Source organism: Polyergus mexicanus, unplaced genomic scaffold, assembly GCF_030449975.1.
Source record: "Polyergus mexicanus isolate NDT 795.1 unplaced genomic scaffold, iyPolMexi1.0 SCAF_1, whole genome shotgun sequence".
NCBI classification, from domain to species: Eukaryota; Metazoa; Arthropoda; class Insecta; order Hymenoptera; family Formicidae; genus Polyergus; species Polyergus mexicanus.
In genome coordinates, this window is record NW_027223321.1 from 4,441,022 (window position 1) to 4,457,212 (window position 16,191).

The window sequence follows — 16,191 nt, forward strand, 5'->3', positions numbered from 1 at the left end:
CGACAAGGTCTTATAAATATTTTGATGGTAATAAACATATCAACAGGAGATAACTAACATAACAGTTAAATTCAAATACTTTTTTTCTCGAAAGACACATACACGAATATGTACACAGCCATGAAAATAATTTTTTTTACAAAGGATCATTTCTCTTCGTTTGTATCGCAACTTACATTTGTACATTTTGTATAAAATTAATAGAGAATCTAAAATTAACGAATTTTTTCATACTTTAATTTATACACAGAGATGTTTATAAATTTATTATGGGAGACAGATGTATTATAAGAATTTCATATATATATATATATATATATATAATCATTAAAAATATTAACATAAATATAAAAATAAATCTATAATATGTGTGATTATATATAATCATTAAAAATATTATAATAATATAAATAATATAAATATAAAGACAAAGATAAAAATAAACCTAATATATGTAAATGCACGGATTAAAATTTTTTTTATATTAATAAAAAATCTTATAATAATATTTATATTATTATATCAATCATAATATATTATTATAACATGTTATTAATTTATGAAAATATTTATTTTATTTTATTTAAGGTTACATAAAAATTAAATTTAACAGATATATTTATACAAATAACATAATATGTGTTATAAATATTTACAAAATATATTTCGGCAATGGAAAGGTAAAAGGTATCATGATCGATTCGTTAATATTTACTTCGTCTTGTTCATAATCTAACTTAATAGTTTTTTCTTTCCATAGATCTTCATGTATGGAAGACATGGCGCCCATCCAATTCTGAATAAATGATGTAATAAAATTTAACTATCGAAATCACATCAAATTATAATAAAAATTATGTCATACCTGTTGACAATGATTTGCCCATGTATAAATCATTCTGTTATCTACCTTCATAGATAATTTTTTCGCTTGTTGTAGCATATTTATCGCGGCATTTTTTCGCGATTGGGTCATATAATAGTAAGCTTTCATCAACATATATCTGCGACGATTTTGATATCATAATTATTCCAATAAAAAAAGTAAATTAAAATTGTAATGTTCTTAAAACATAATTTCAAATATTGCAAATAGATAAAATAGAAAAGACCAATTAATAGTTTTTTTTTTAATACCTGGGAATCGCAATTTTTACAATCTTTATCATATTTTCGATATGTTTGAATATATTTTTAATTTCTGTCATTGTGCTTAGCGCGTTGATGTTTCTATTACTAACTTCTCGCACTGCAAAATTGTGACTTTATCTTGGTAACGACGAAATACGAATATTGTAACGATTGAGTACTCTTATATTTTTTTATTACCGTACAAAAGTAGCAATCCCTCAAGTTTCTTCAACGCCGTAATCGTCGCCGTCACCTTGTGCTCGTCCACCACGCTCTCGGCTGTTACGTTCCTGCTGTTCCAAACTTTCACAGCTTCCCATTGCTCCGTTCTGATACACCTTTTATAAGATACACACACACATATATATATATATATATATATATATATATAGGATGTCCCGAGATCCATATATTAAGGGTATGTTTTTTATTGAAATTGTTTAATAAACATATGTTCGTAAATGTTTCTTAACAGGAACTACAATCATTGAAAATTGATGTGAATATTTAAAAAAGAAAAGAAAGAAGACATTTAATTTAACTTATTTATTTACAAATGTATTACAAACTTTTACAAAATGTAAACAATATCAGACTGACAAAAAATGTTTCAAATATTCACATCAACTTTCAATGGTTGTAGTTCTATTAGGAAACATTTACGGGCATATTTTTATTAAACAATTTCAACTCTAAATGACTTCAATGTATGAATCCCGATTCATGGGACACTCTGTATATATATATATTAAAATGAATCTCAAGAGTTTTGATTTTAATAAATATAATAATAATGATTTATTTTTTAATTAATCTCAATTATAATTCATAAAGTAAAGGTTTTCTTTACCACAGCCACATGGAGGTGAAATATCGTCTCTCCGCTTCGGGATCGTGCAAACTGATTATGGACTCTCCTTCTTTAAGATAATATTGCTCGCAATTTTGAAATGAGAGGATTGTAATGCCTGTGTCGAGTTGTACGTCGGCGCAAATAGCGTAATACCATGTGCGGCCCGATTTTTCTAAGTCATTTTCCGACGCGAATTCTATTATATATTAAATTTTTCGATATGCTTTTGTATACAATTAATTATATTTACTTAATCTGTTATATAGTTTATTGTATATGTATTTGATAGATTCCATTTGTTAATAACTGTTCATTTTCAACAATTGTGATGACTGAAAGCTCACCCAATTCTCTCAGCAAAACTACGACTTCTGAATGACGACGTGAAATCATGAGCAAGTGCGCTAATCTCGGTAGTATAAGCGTTTTGAGAAATACGGAATCCATGGTTTGCGCCATTCTCGACACGATAAAGCCGATTCTGATTGCTTTGCTAATCTCTCCTCTCAACCATCGCGAGAAAAATACTCCAGCATAAACTTCAGCGATGCCTTTGAGCTCTTGGAATTCGAGAAAGTCCCCTTTTTTTGCACATATATCGAGAGCCTGTTTTTCCAAATAAGGAATAACTGACCGGCTAAAAAATATTAATATTATTTTATTATTGTTTTAATAGAAAAGAAAATGAGATTTAATAACGCTACAAATGTGGATCATAATAGTTTTTTTATATCCGCGACGATTATCAGTTTGATAATTTTATGAAATTGAAATGGATTTTCTCTAATTATTTGATCTGACAATATACCTTTTTCGATAGACGTGAGCAGTAAGCATCATGTTCGTAAATGAAGTGCAAAGCGTAAGAAAATCTCTCGACGATTCTAACGTAGCATTCAAGCTCCATATAGCTGCTAATCGTGCATGGTTTCTCATTCCTTGTGTTCCCTGCAAATATTCATTGATTATAATTTTATCAAATCTCATAAAATTTTATGTAAAATAAGTTTTAATATGTAAAGCGATAATAATTTGCTTAAAAAAAAAAAAAAAAACTATAACTCTATTAACTCGGATATATCTTTGCAGAGCAAAACAACGTTTCTTACTCTAAAAACTTCAAACATTTGTGCTAAGCAAGTAGCCAATTGCTCGATATAATTTATAGTAAGCTCATCGACGGTATCGATTCTCCAAGGCTTGGGACAAGTCAGTTTCCATCTTAATAACTCGAGTTGAATTGTCGATTTCAAATTAATCGGGAAGTTGTGTTCAGGAAAATGATAACCCAGACTATTCATTGCCTCGTTCAGTTTTTTCTTCGCTTCGGAAAGTAGACCACTTTCCAGATGGCATCTACCTTGAAGCGTTCGAATTTTTGCAATGATATAAGACAGGAGTATCGATTCTTCTTTGTGAGTTTCGAACATCTGTCATTGAGAATCATTATTTTTTTTTTTAAGTTTATTGTTTATTCTAGGATATTTTTATTCCATCTTACTTGCTGAAGCACAACTTCAGCATCATTCAAAAGTCTACGAGCTTGAGGTATATTGTTATCTGTCAAACAAACCTCTACAAACTCCAGAATTGCCATCAAGATCATGTCTGTCTTTCCTAATGAAAATAAAGCAATTAAATTTATGTAATTTATAAAATAAATAAGGAAATACATAATTAATTATATAATCATAAAATAAAAAAAAATCTTTCTCTCTCTCTTTCTTACGTCGACTCACCGATTCCTTGACAATGATCCAACATTTGCGCGTAGACAGTTATTAATATAAGGTGGCATTGGCAGTTGGCAAAGTCAACGTTAGAGAAGGTTTTGATTGGTTTCCTGACTTTTCGGAAAATATTGAGACAAATCGGTGTTCTTTCTTGTCGCATATCTTGTGCAGATAATATATTTATACATTATTAGAAGATAGCTAACTTTTTAAATATCATTAATACACATATATCATTATTGCAACATGATATTAAAATCTTTGTCAATTTTAAGATTTTTGCATTGTAAACCAGATTCAATCTAGATTCAGAGTTGGTTTAGACTAATTCTATATATAATATATAATACCGTCGTCTGCATCTTCTTTGAGAGTGTAAGTCGCTTCTTCAAGTTGATACGTTTCGGGAAGCTCAATAGTTGTTCTCCTCTTTTTAATTTCTTGGACGATTGTTTTGCCTAATAATTTTCCAAATTGTAACTCACCACATGCCATACATCGTCTGGTATGTCTTTGAAGGAATTTTAATGCTTTGCTGTGCAATTCTATTTTCTGATTTTCTGTGAGTGATCTTCATATATAAAAAAGTAAAATACAATTTTATTAATATTTAAAGTATTATTTATTTGTAGAATTTAAGAAGGACAATTTCAAAATATCTTAATATTGTTATTGATTAGAATTATATGGCAATAATAAAACTATCAATACCTGTAAGTAGTTTCGCGAAACATTGACATTTTGAAACGGATTAAACCGCAAGACGCGTATCGCGGCAAGTCAGCTAATTCATCTGGATAAATTTTACTTTCATTATTATAAAGAATTTTAACGATACACATGATCTCTTTATACAAACTTTTTTTAAATATATACCTCGTATTATGAGGCCTATACAATCGCACTCAATTTCTGTCTCGACACTAATCTTTTTTATATTTCTGTAAAATACCAATGGCCTACCACTCGTAGTGAAATCACCCCGCGCACACCCAAAAATTCGAATTTCGAAGAGTTTTTGAATGGCTGCGATAAAAATAAATATTACCTTAAACATTCTTTTTTGTTTCCTTTTAATCGCGTATATACACGTGGTTAAATTGCGTAATTATTAATATAAAAGATAAAATGATACACGATAAATTCTAAATACATCACTTCAATTTAGAAGATTATTATATGATATTTGCATTTTCTTAATTTGTTTACCGAGTCCAATTTCTCTAGCAGGTTTATCTTCCATTAGATATCGTAGCATGTCTCTATTAACAATTTCTCCTAACACTGATGCGCATTTTAGTAATAGTTGATCCAATGGTGTTAATGAGTCGAAGAGTTTCAAGATCATTACTGCTAGCATCATATAATTGTATTATAATTAATTGTAATTGTTTTATATAGAAGAATAAATAACTGTACATAATGTGTCTATAAAATAATAAAACTATATATATATAATTATTTAAATAAAAAAAAAGTTATATTAGGAAAATATATAAATATATCCTTTAAAATTGTGGAATTCCATGCATGAAATGATAAATTAGTAATTATCATTAATATTTTACCGTCCATTGTCATCTCAGCATTTCCCTCTTCTGGTACAAAACCTTTCGCGAATTTACAAACAGCGATCTTTTCTTCATCATCAATTGTTTCTGATTTATGAACGGCCCGTTGCAGATGTAGCGAAGTTATTGGACCATTCTAAAATTAAAATCACGTATCACTTATTAACCACTTATTAATTACTTGTTATAGAATTATTGAGAGAAAATTTCTCTTTCTCTCTTACTCGATAACTTGTCCGATACATCTGCCATTTGTCTGAACGATTTTCTTCGTTAACATCGTTTTTTTGCACGATGTCCTCTGGGACAAATCTAAACAATTATTGATTGGCATACATTTGTAATAATTTTATACTAAATACTGTTAATTTAATATATTAATATTATATTTGTAATTATTACAAGGAAAAACATTTGTTAAAATACTATCTACGATAAAATTTATAATAGATATTATGTGTTAATTCGTATTCCGTATTATTAAACTTTAAAATTTGGCTTTTATGTAATTTTACGTTACATTGCTATAAAAAATTTTTGTTTTATATTTGAAAAAATATTATCGATTAAATTAGAATCTAAAATTAAAATTAAACCTTTGTAGCATAGTGATGGGGGGGAGTACGTAACCCATTTCTTCGGCTAGCGTTTTGCGTACATACACTATCAAAAGGCTGCCAGATTGTGTAAGGCTTACCAGATAACTTTCTATCCATCCTGGATTACCAAAACTTTTTTCTTGGATCAATCTAAAGAAACAAGAAGACATATATATATATATATATATATATAGATGCATAAATTATACATGCAAATAAAAATCCATATATCTTCCATTTTTTTGATAAATATTATTTGCATGTTTAAAATGACTAACTTTTCGAGTTCAGGAGGAATTCCGTACACATGAAGGATCTGACACGCTAATGCTGCGTGATACCACTTGTCTATGTGATTCAACTCAATAATCTGTTAATAGTAAAAGACAATTTATATATTTATGTGTATTTTTTTTACTGAATTGCAAATATAAAGAAAAAAATATATATTTTTAGTTGAAAAACAGATTTTAAATGTATATAATTGCTATTTCTTATCATATATGAATCATTTTTTTACCTAATGTAGATCAAATTTTTTACAATACACAGATTTAGAATATAAAATGATAAAAAATAATATTTATATAAACAGTTAAGAAAATATAATATTTTTAGATAGAATAATTTTTTGACTTTGTTTTTTAATTGATATTCATACTTGTGCTCTTTCGAAAATGCCAGGATGCATTTCGTATTCTCCGCCGAATCTGTGTCCGATGCTAAGAACAAAGAAGATCATGTTTCGTCTGGTCATCGTGCGAAATAATAACATGGATTCATTATCCCCATACTGAATGTCATCGATGATCATCACCCATAGTTCCCTAAAGCAGCTTCTCAGCAGCTTCAGCAAAAACTTTCTTAGCATCTTGCGCTTCTCTTGCACGGATAGAGCCGTGTAACGTGGGCTCATCGCGAAATGAACGTTGAAGGGCTGATTGAGGGCGCATAGAAATTCAGGTTCGCGTATCCGGCCTAGTTCTGACATCAATCTATCCTCGCGTTCTCTCGGGCTGGTGGTGATGTGAAAATTCAGCGGCTTAGAGAAGATCATGTGAATCAAATTGTAAGAAGCCTGTGCTAACGATAAGAGAGAAACCATTGATTTCCATCTATTGTAGTTCAGCACCAATCTTTAAAGCTTAATTCGAAGAATTAATGCCAAATAAATATTTTTTAAATAAATAGTTTTATATATATATATATATATATATATATATATATAACAAAATTTTTAAATAAAATAAAAGAGAAATATTTTAAGTGTTTCTAAAATTATAAATAAATTAGATAAAAGCAGAAAAATCTTGTCAACCTTAGCGTCGTTCATCATCAGGGAGATATAACTATGTGGTATATCTGTGGGAATATTCTGTGCTATTTCATCCAACAATCTTGTTTTCCCAATTCTCGGCTCGCCTCTGATAATTAAGAATCTTTTTAGCGTCATTAAAAATTAATACTTGTAAAAATTAAAAATATTTAAAAAGATTAATCTAAAATTTACTTTATAATTAATGTGTTGTATTCGGGCTTTGAATGTTCCGTTGTTTTGTCCCTGATAGAATATTCTATCATATTTGTCAGTATCTCTTGGAAAACCTTGATCTCTGCTTCTCGGCCGAGCAAAGGATAATTGCTCTCTGTTAATTCAGGCGTAGTAAATCTGCAATAATACGTCAACTTGTCGCATTAAAAAAAAAAAAAAAAATTTTACAAAGATAAATAATAATTACCAAAAAATTACTTTGTCTGTTCCTGAAACTCGTATACAGGGCCGATGTTCGTGATTCCTTTTAGATGTCTCGGCTCTTGCAATATAAAATGTCTCGCTTCGAGACGAGAATGCAGGAAACTCTCACGATCGCACACCACCTAAAAAAAAATTAAAATTACGTTAGTATAAAAGAGCCAAAGAAAAATCACTTTTATCACTTTTAAATGCTAAAACTTACTCTGTTAAAAAATAATCTATACCAGTTCTAGTTTTCAATTTAATTTTTAATTATAGCTAAAAATTTATCTATTTAGCATAATATGTATAATGAAGATATTTGCACACAATTAAAATAAAAACGGAGAGCGAATAATTATAATTCAGTTACTTTGTTATTGTACGCGACCATCAAACGTGCCGCTTTGTTCACTGACATTCCGATCACGGTATACTCCCTCCGTAAAACGTGACCGATTACACCGCAATATGTCATCCCAGTGGTAACGGCAATCGTAACGGATTTTATATTATTCATCGCTAAAAGATCTTGTCGCAATCTGCTGGCGCATCTCAATCCGATCTGCGATTCCAACTCATGTTTATCGCCTCGCAATCCGAATACGCAGAGGAATATCAGATCCTTGTCGAAGAGGGACGTCTTGTTCACGCATCCGTGCATTTCACTGACTAGTCTTGATGAAAAATATTACTAATTATACGCACTATTAAAACATAACTACGTATAATCCCTCTTTAAATTAATTTTTATTCAACAAATTGTGATAATAAATAAAATTAACATATGTATAATAAATAAAATTATTCGCAGCTTGATGCATATATATATATATATATATATATATATATATATATATATATGGATAAAACTGTGTATAAATATAGCTGCTTTTAATATAATTATGAATAATAATGAAATGATGATTTTGTAATTGCGCTTACTCGCAGACTAATTTATAAGTCTTGTTAACGAGCGAGATCAATCTTTCTTTATACACATTCGCTGTAATGACATTGATGAAGAGTATGACTACTTGTCTCATCTCTGTAAGATGCTCCAACGGCTCGTCCAATTCAACGGATCGTATCACTGGTCTGGGAATGTAGCTTCTCAATGAATCTTTCAATAGTGCTTTAGCTACCCTGATGACCTTGGGCCTCACTGCACAATTCATAATTGCCGGACGTGATCTTCATATCGAGATGATGTAAACGAGAGTATTATAACGAGGATGTTGTACATTATTATTCTTTATAAACTCACGACTATAATCGACTTGTTCAAAAGCATGTTCCTTCCAACTATCGTCTATCTGATCCATTAAAGTTATACTACTCACATCGGTATCGAATGATGCTAAAGCAAAATCTCTGCGTTCTAAATGTTCAATATCTCCGTCATCTAACGATTAAAATTATACAAATATTATTATTTGAAAGATTTAATACTTTTATTTATTGTTTTAAATATAAAATTACGTGCCGTCCTCAATGTCATTACGTATATCTTGAGTTTTAGATTGATACCACATTGCCGAGCAGGCTATGATCAGAGTATGTATGCCATCCGGTAACTTTTCGTGGATATACTCATTAGGATTCGCCCATTGCCAGCTACTGGGTGCCACAAGAATATCGCCTCCCCTAGAAAAAAGTTGTAATATTAATTTGGCATTTTTTTTTTATTATATTGTTTCCATGAAAAACAATAAAGTGTAATACATAAATTGGAAAAATACTATATTCTTGATATCCATTTATTCTTTCATATAAATTTAAAGATAATAATATAAAAATAAGTAAATGATTTTTTTTTATTTATTTGCACAATGTATGAGAAATTAAAAGTTTGTAATATTACCGACATAGTCCTTCGGCGAGTTTTACATCCCAGACAGGTTTCCCAGTGATAACATAATATGACAACGTTTCTGGATCACCAATAGACGTGAAGTACGTCTTTCCAGAAGCAATGGCAAGTTTTACTATCAAAAATATAATAGAGACTTAATAACTTATAATAAACTTTTAGAAACTGTCGGTTTTGACACACACACACACACACACACACACACACACACACACACACACACACACACACACACACACACACACACACATATATATAATCTTAGAAGTTATTCTTATATATATATAAAATATAAATTATTCAATCATATATTATTGAATTTTAATATAATTTGATTTTCATAATTTTTATAGTGTCAAGTTTCTAAAATGTTAAAATTTGACATTTTTGCTGAATTTTTAGCGCATTTAAACCTTTGAGAATTACGCCGACATCGGTTTGATAAGTTCCGAAATGTTTCTGTATGACACACGCGGTTTGCATTGCCTCTGTAGCGATATCGCGCATAAACATCCCCTCTTGGAGCTTCCACATTACTATGAACGCGTCGCCGGAAAATTTCACCACGTCTCCGTTATGCGAGAGAATTTCCTGCACCATCGCACCGATGTAGCTGTTCAAGGTTTCCGACAGTTTGGATGGACCGCCGACACCGGTTTTCGTATATTTTTCCGTGAGATCTGTAAAGCCTACACGCGTAGAATTAAAATTACGCGTGATATTATTAGGATAATGATATTAATTGTGCACGATTAATATATAAAAATCGGACAAATGACTGAATGATACCCAACCAGAAATGTCACCGAGCAACAACGTCGTATGATATTCCCTGGTTTCGTAAGTGTCATAATGATCAAGGATCTCATCGGGACACATAGATGCGAATATTTTAGTATGTTGCTCCAATCGAATACGCGAGGTTCGCTCTGCATTATAGATTGTCAATTAAACACATCTCAATTTTTATTATAAATTAAATATCTTATTGACGTTACTGATGTATATATGTGTTCAATATACTTTGTATTGCGCTACTATATATTTAACGCGATCTTTATAATCGAAAGCGGTAATTAAGTTAAAAAATTGATAAACTACGTTTCTATGCAAAATGTAAATAGGTTACATCTTAACTCAAATGTAACTTTTTTTTTGTATTAATCAACTTACCTTCCATTACTAAAGAATTCACATTTATTTCTATATATTCGTCATTTCTTTTTTTCTTTTATATAATATAATTTAAAATTCTTAAATTATTTACATTAATTAGATAATTACTTATAAACGCTATTAATTTCTATATATATCTATGTATTTGCAATTAAAATAAAAGAAATTCTATTCAGATGTAAGCTTCTAAGAAAACTTCAGATATTATATATGTTACAATTTCGTTGTTTATATAAATTTTACGAATTATATATTTTATATGTATAATAATGCATATATTATTGCACATAGTATATAATAAATATCACTGACAAAGTGCTGTTAAAACCATTCAATTTTTTTTTACAATTAAGCGAGCTTGATGAGCCTTTAGATAATTAAAAAGAACAATGATATTTCCAACCGTAAATTGTAATAATAATAGAAAAATTTTTTTCTCGATTCTTTTTGAAAATAATTTTCTTTCTAGAGTAACTGCATTTCTGTTGTTATCAACTATGTTTATTATTTCTTCTATACTTGATCGTTATATTTTCTGAAAGAGATCGTTAGTATACAATGGATTTTTCAAACTACGTGAGTATCCATAAGGCTGGCTATTTTTATCTTTGTCGATGATACATAGTTTAACTAGATATGTTCAAGAATAAAAACATTGAGGAATTAATAAATAAAAATTAGTTTTTCTTTTGTGAGATATTTATTCAATTCAATCGGATTGCTCGGAGGCTTGCAGAAAGGGAACGATCAGCGTCAACAATAAATACACTCGTCGGACAATAGACAATATGTGTTTATTTAATAGTCTCGCTATATATAGATACTTATATATACGACTTGTCCGCTCTAACAGATCGCTGCCTACAACGTGATGGCCGAATTTTATTGTGCCTGGCCCTACTAGTCCTTATTGTGCTTGAATCTATAATAGGTCGACGTCATCTCATTTGGTTTACTTGCATAGTTATTTAGTAATCCTTCCTCTTTTTTTTGCTTCAAACCATCGATCGCCAACTAAGCGAGAGTGGATTATACTCGCTATTGTAAGACATCGCGTTACACGAAATCGACTCGTGCTGTTACGGTGATCCGTTGCTACGTAACGAATTGTCATATTGATTCATCAAAATTTACTAAACACAAAATATGTTTTTATATTTTTAATTATCTGCATTTATACATTGTAAAAATAGGATTAATATTTTTTATAATTTGTAAAATATATTTTTTTCTAATTTACATGTAAATTTAAATTTATTTAAAAATAAAATATTTAATATGTATATTAAAATATAAATTCCACAAAATTTATATATCTTACATATATCAGATATACCAAAAATTATATTAAATTTGTTCAAGGCATGAGATAATTTGACAAATAAAATAAACAAGTTGTAAAAATTAAAGCATCTCATCGGTACTTACTTGCATCATAAGATATAATAACAGTATCTCCTGCGAATTTATATTAAGAACGACAGACGAGGCAATTACATAGGTATATCAAAAAAAGACAGCTATTATATAATAACAACATCGATAAATCTTCTACACAACACTATGCAATAACGAAACGACTCTTCTTATAGCGCGCAATAAATTATTATTATTAACAGATATTATATGTATATATGTACGTATATAATATATTTATATTTATAGAAAATTTGCGATTCAACGATTTATCGTAATCGCCACGTCAATCGGAGTATCTATTATACGGAGGAGAGTATTCGCAGGATACATTTTTTAAAGCAAAATTCTTGCCTCTTCTGGCAATCGTTTCGCCATCGTAGAAACGGATCGTCGCACCAAACTCCGTCTTGAATTTTATTTTTTTAGGACTTCTTTCATTCATATAGACCGTGAAGAAGAACGCAAAAATGCGAAGCGCATCGTGCACGTGCCTGCGCGCGTATTGACGTACATTAATTACAATATTTATTAATTGCGATGCGCCTCGGTTGTGTCACGTGCTATTTAATGTGCACGTCGATCCGCGCAAGCAAATGCACGCGAATATCGCGAGCTCGAGCGAATTCGTTCGCGATATCTGCTGCCAGGAATTTACTCCGTTGTTCTTCGATGTACTTTCCAGCGTGTATGATGCATTTTATCTGTAAAATTATCTGCAAAGCTAAGTTAGTATGTATTTAAAAAAAGGTACATTTTTCTTCGTTACGTTTTACTTATATATATATATATGTATATATAACATATATAAACTCTATCACTTCTTTTCTGTATTTATATTATTAGTAAAATTGTCATTTCGAGAAATTCTATGATAAATATTGCATTACATCAAGAGGAATTTATCGTAAGAACGACGATGTAAATCCAGCGATTTCGAAGCGGGGTGTAACTAAAAAATTTCAGACGAGAACGCGCACACAATTATTTCGCTTCATATATCTTCTTCTTCTTTTTTTTTGTTCTTTTTGCTTTTTACGACAAACGTGACTCGTTATATAATGGCACACAGCATGGCAGTTGCAACAATGTACTTTAATAAACTGTTACTTTAATTAGCTTATTTCTTAACTTACTTCGATAAATCTTATCTTTAGGTTCGTCGCACTCTTCATCGTAATTTGCCAGTATATTTTTCTCTTTCTCTCTCTCTCTCTCTCTCTCTCTCTCTCTCTCTCTCGTTTATAATCATCAACTCTCCTGCCCGTGGCCGGAAATCACCGAAAGGCGAGAAAAAATTATAAAAAATGAACGTGAGAGCAATTTGTTGGAGCGATTTTCGGCAATTTTCGGCGGATTAAGCGCAACACTCGCTCCATATATACGCGATGGTTAATTAATTGGCGTCGCAAAGACTCTCTCTCTCTCTCTCTCTCTCTAGGCAAAACAGGATCTATCTCACTCGTATTCTTGCTCTCTTTTTCTCCCACTTTCTCTCCCTCTCTTTCACTCTCTGTTCACTCTCAACGCGTACTTTTGTTACACACTTTCGCGACATTATACTTCCGCGTTGTCGCATATATTATTATCATCCGCTTAGATATATACACGCGATCGAAAGTTGTATTGCGTCAACTTTTCTTCGAGATTATTAACGATAAATATTACACAATAATTTAATCAAGCGTTCTCCCTCGTGCGTTTCTTCTTTGTTAAATTCGTTATCAATTGTTCACTTAACGATTAAACACGTAGAAATTGGAGAATAGAAAAGGAGTGGCTTGGAACCATATCGTACCGGTATCGAGCCTTATCAGATGCATTGGATGCTGGATCTATTCTTCTCAGTGAAAATTTTCTGCAATACACCGATTACCAGCATAATGGAGAAAAATGATGATAAAGATAAAAAGCCTCGATATTTGTTATATTCGACTTTTAAAAAATCAAACATTTTCATATATGATAATCGTCTTTTGATTTGTCGCACAGAATGTCGATTTCTGTTAAATCATGATGTGTTCAAAGCCTTAATTTTTTTTTTTTTATCTTAAAGCAGCATCCAATAAGGATTGCGATTACACCGGTACGGTTTTCCTTACAATATTCACATAAAAATCGTACTTTTTTGGTATTTTCTTATCGCGGACACTTAATAATCACGAGTCAAAAAATAATATCAAGACCGCTTTTCTTTCGCTCTCTTTCATTCGACCTCTCACTCTCGTCTCACTTTACAGTCTCGCTTTAGGATCATCTTGAGTGCCGTATAAACGGTGAGATTCGAGGGGAGGAAGATTTGAATAATAGCCGATGGATGATTTACACAGCGAAAGATCTATCATGATTTACGGGGTTAAATATCTTCTCGAGTAATTATTTTGGAAAACGATTTCAGGCGTGAGAGAGCATTAAAAAAAAATATTTAATGTAATGTTTCTCCGAACGAGAGCCACATTTTATTTAAAGATATAATTCGTTGACGGAAATGACAGCGCGATGTTTCTAGATTGTGAACAAGAGGATCAAGTGACGACGATTGTTGCTAAGAAAAATCGGGCCTAAAGTTTAACGAGTGCTTATTACGCTACCGATTATTACGTTTCTAACGATTTTAGGCGCGATCTGTTGCGAAAATCAGTCGCATCCTCCCTCTCCTTCGTTCTCTCACCCGAGCCATTTTCATCCTTCGGATGCGGACGACATTGATTCTATAACATCGAAAGAAACTCGTGGAGTGTGTATGTGATCGGATAATACATTACTATTATATTATATTACGTTAGTATTAGAATCTATTAAGTCAACAAGAAATTCGATCCGATATTTTGTCTGTCTGTCATTCTTCCGTTCGTGCATATATCCATTCATTCAACACGGTTTTTCGCGAAATAAAAATCGCAAGATTCAGATTATTATCAAATTATGTTTACATTATGTCTACATCTACATTAAAGAATTAATATCTAAATTCAATATTCACACGCAACATCAATCAAAATTAAATGAAACTTAAAAATTTAAGAAATACCCCATATACACTATCATAAAAGTGAGATATAAATATTATTGTAATTTCCAAGAATAAAAAATTTCAAATTTTAAGAAAGTAAAATGCTCTTAATTTTTTTTTTAAATTGAGATTTTTATCAGGCGCACATTTTCATGCATCAAACATTCATTCCGTGTTAACAATTGTGTCAATTAACGATAATATTAATTTTTTCTGCTTATTTAGCTATATATGATGTAACACGATGATATAGGCTTGATATGACGGTGGCACACATTAACTAATTGTTTCTTTTTATTTTTCTCCCATCTTCCTTCCTCTCCACCTCACCTTCGATCTCTTGATTCGTTTGATGCGAAAAAGATATTTAACAATTACGTTCTCTTTTAGGACAACAATAACCGCAATTCAATTCGAAAATTACAAAATGTAAACAGTTGGAGGTGGCATAATTAAATAACAACAGCGCTATTTTTTTGTAAAAATTAACTTTTTAATAATATCTCGCATATCACTAATAAAATTTTACTATTTCTAATATTTTTATAAAAATATAAAAAATTTCACATAAATAATATTTAGATGGTCCAAGCAATTATTAATATGTCAATTATTAGATTGTCTGTATATTTGATTTTTTTGTAGAATATTCACAAATTTAACATAAATATATTTCTTTCACGAGATTCTTACTTTACTTTCCTCATTGCTCTAGTGATATTGAGATTATTTCATCCGCATGTGTATCTATTTGAGATTAGAGGTCAGAAGTAAGAGAGGAAGTTTCAATCGCGGCGACGTATGCCATCCTTCGGACATAAATTGCAGCCAAGTATCGCAATAAATATATAAATATTTTTCTAGAAAATATAATTAAATTAAATTTTTTGAAAGAATTAAGCATTATATTTTATGAATTAAATATCATTGTTAATAAAAAAGTAATGAAAAATTTATAAATATTTTTATATATAGTTATTAATTTAAAAAATATTGATGAAATAAGAGAGTAGTAATACATTTTTATCCGATTTTTTAGATACATTTTACAGCTCGCGACACTTTGCTTCAATAAATATCTATATCGTGCA

General features: G+C 30.3%; 1 protein-coding gene across 1 annotated transcript; it reads right to left on the reverse strand.

The window, feature by feature from the left end:
- Nucleotides 1-652: 652 nt before the first annotated feature.
- LOC138939048 (adenylate cyclase type 10) lies at nt 653-10,675 on the reverse strand. The gene is made up of 30 exons (XM_070306522.1): nt 10,669-10,675; nt 10,290-10,424; nt 9,909-10,184; nt 9,487-9,610; nt 9,109-9,269; nt 8,890-9,027; nt 8,568-8,787; nt 7,996-8,299; nt 7,638-7,765; nt 7,398-7,556; nt 7,206-7,311; nt 6,549-6,965; nt 6,166-6,257; nt 5,885-6,037; nt 5,513-5,600; nt 5,286-5,424; nt 4,927-5,067; nt 4,594-4,743; nt 4,429-4,510; nt 4,068-4,288; nt 3,724-3,879; nt 3,486-3,601; nt 3,094-3,414; nt 2,793-2,932; nt 2,329-2,621; nt 1,982-2,180; nt 1,330-1,469; nt 1,138-1,249; nt 866-1,004; nt 653-796 (listed from the first exon to the last, which is right to left on the reverse strand). The coding sequence occupies exons 1-30, from the start codon at nt 10,673-10,675 to the stop codon at nt 653-655; spliced, it is 5,001 nt and encodes a 1,666-aa protein (XP_070162623.1).
- Between the last annotated feature and the right edge of the window lie 5,516 nt (nt 10,676-16,191).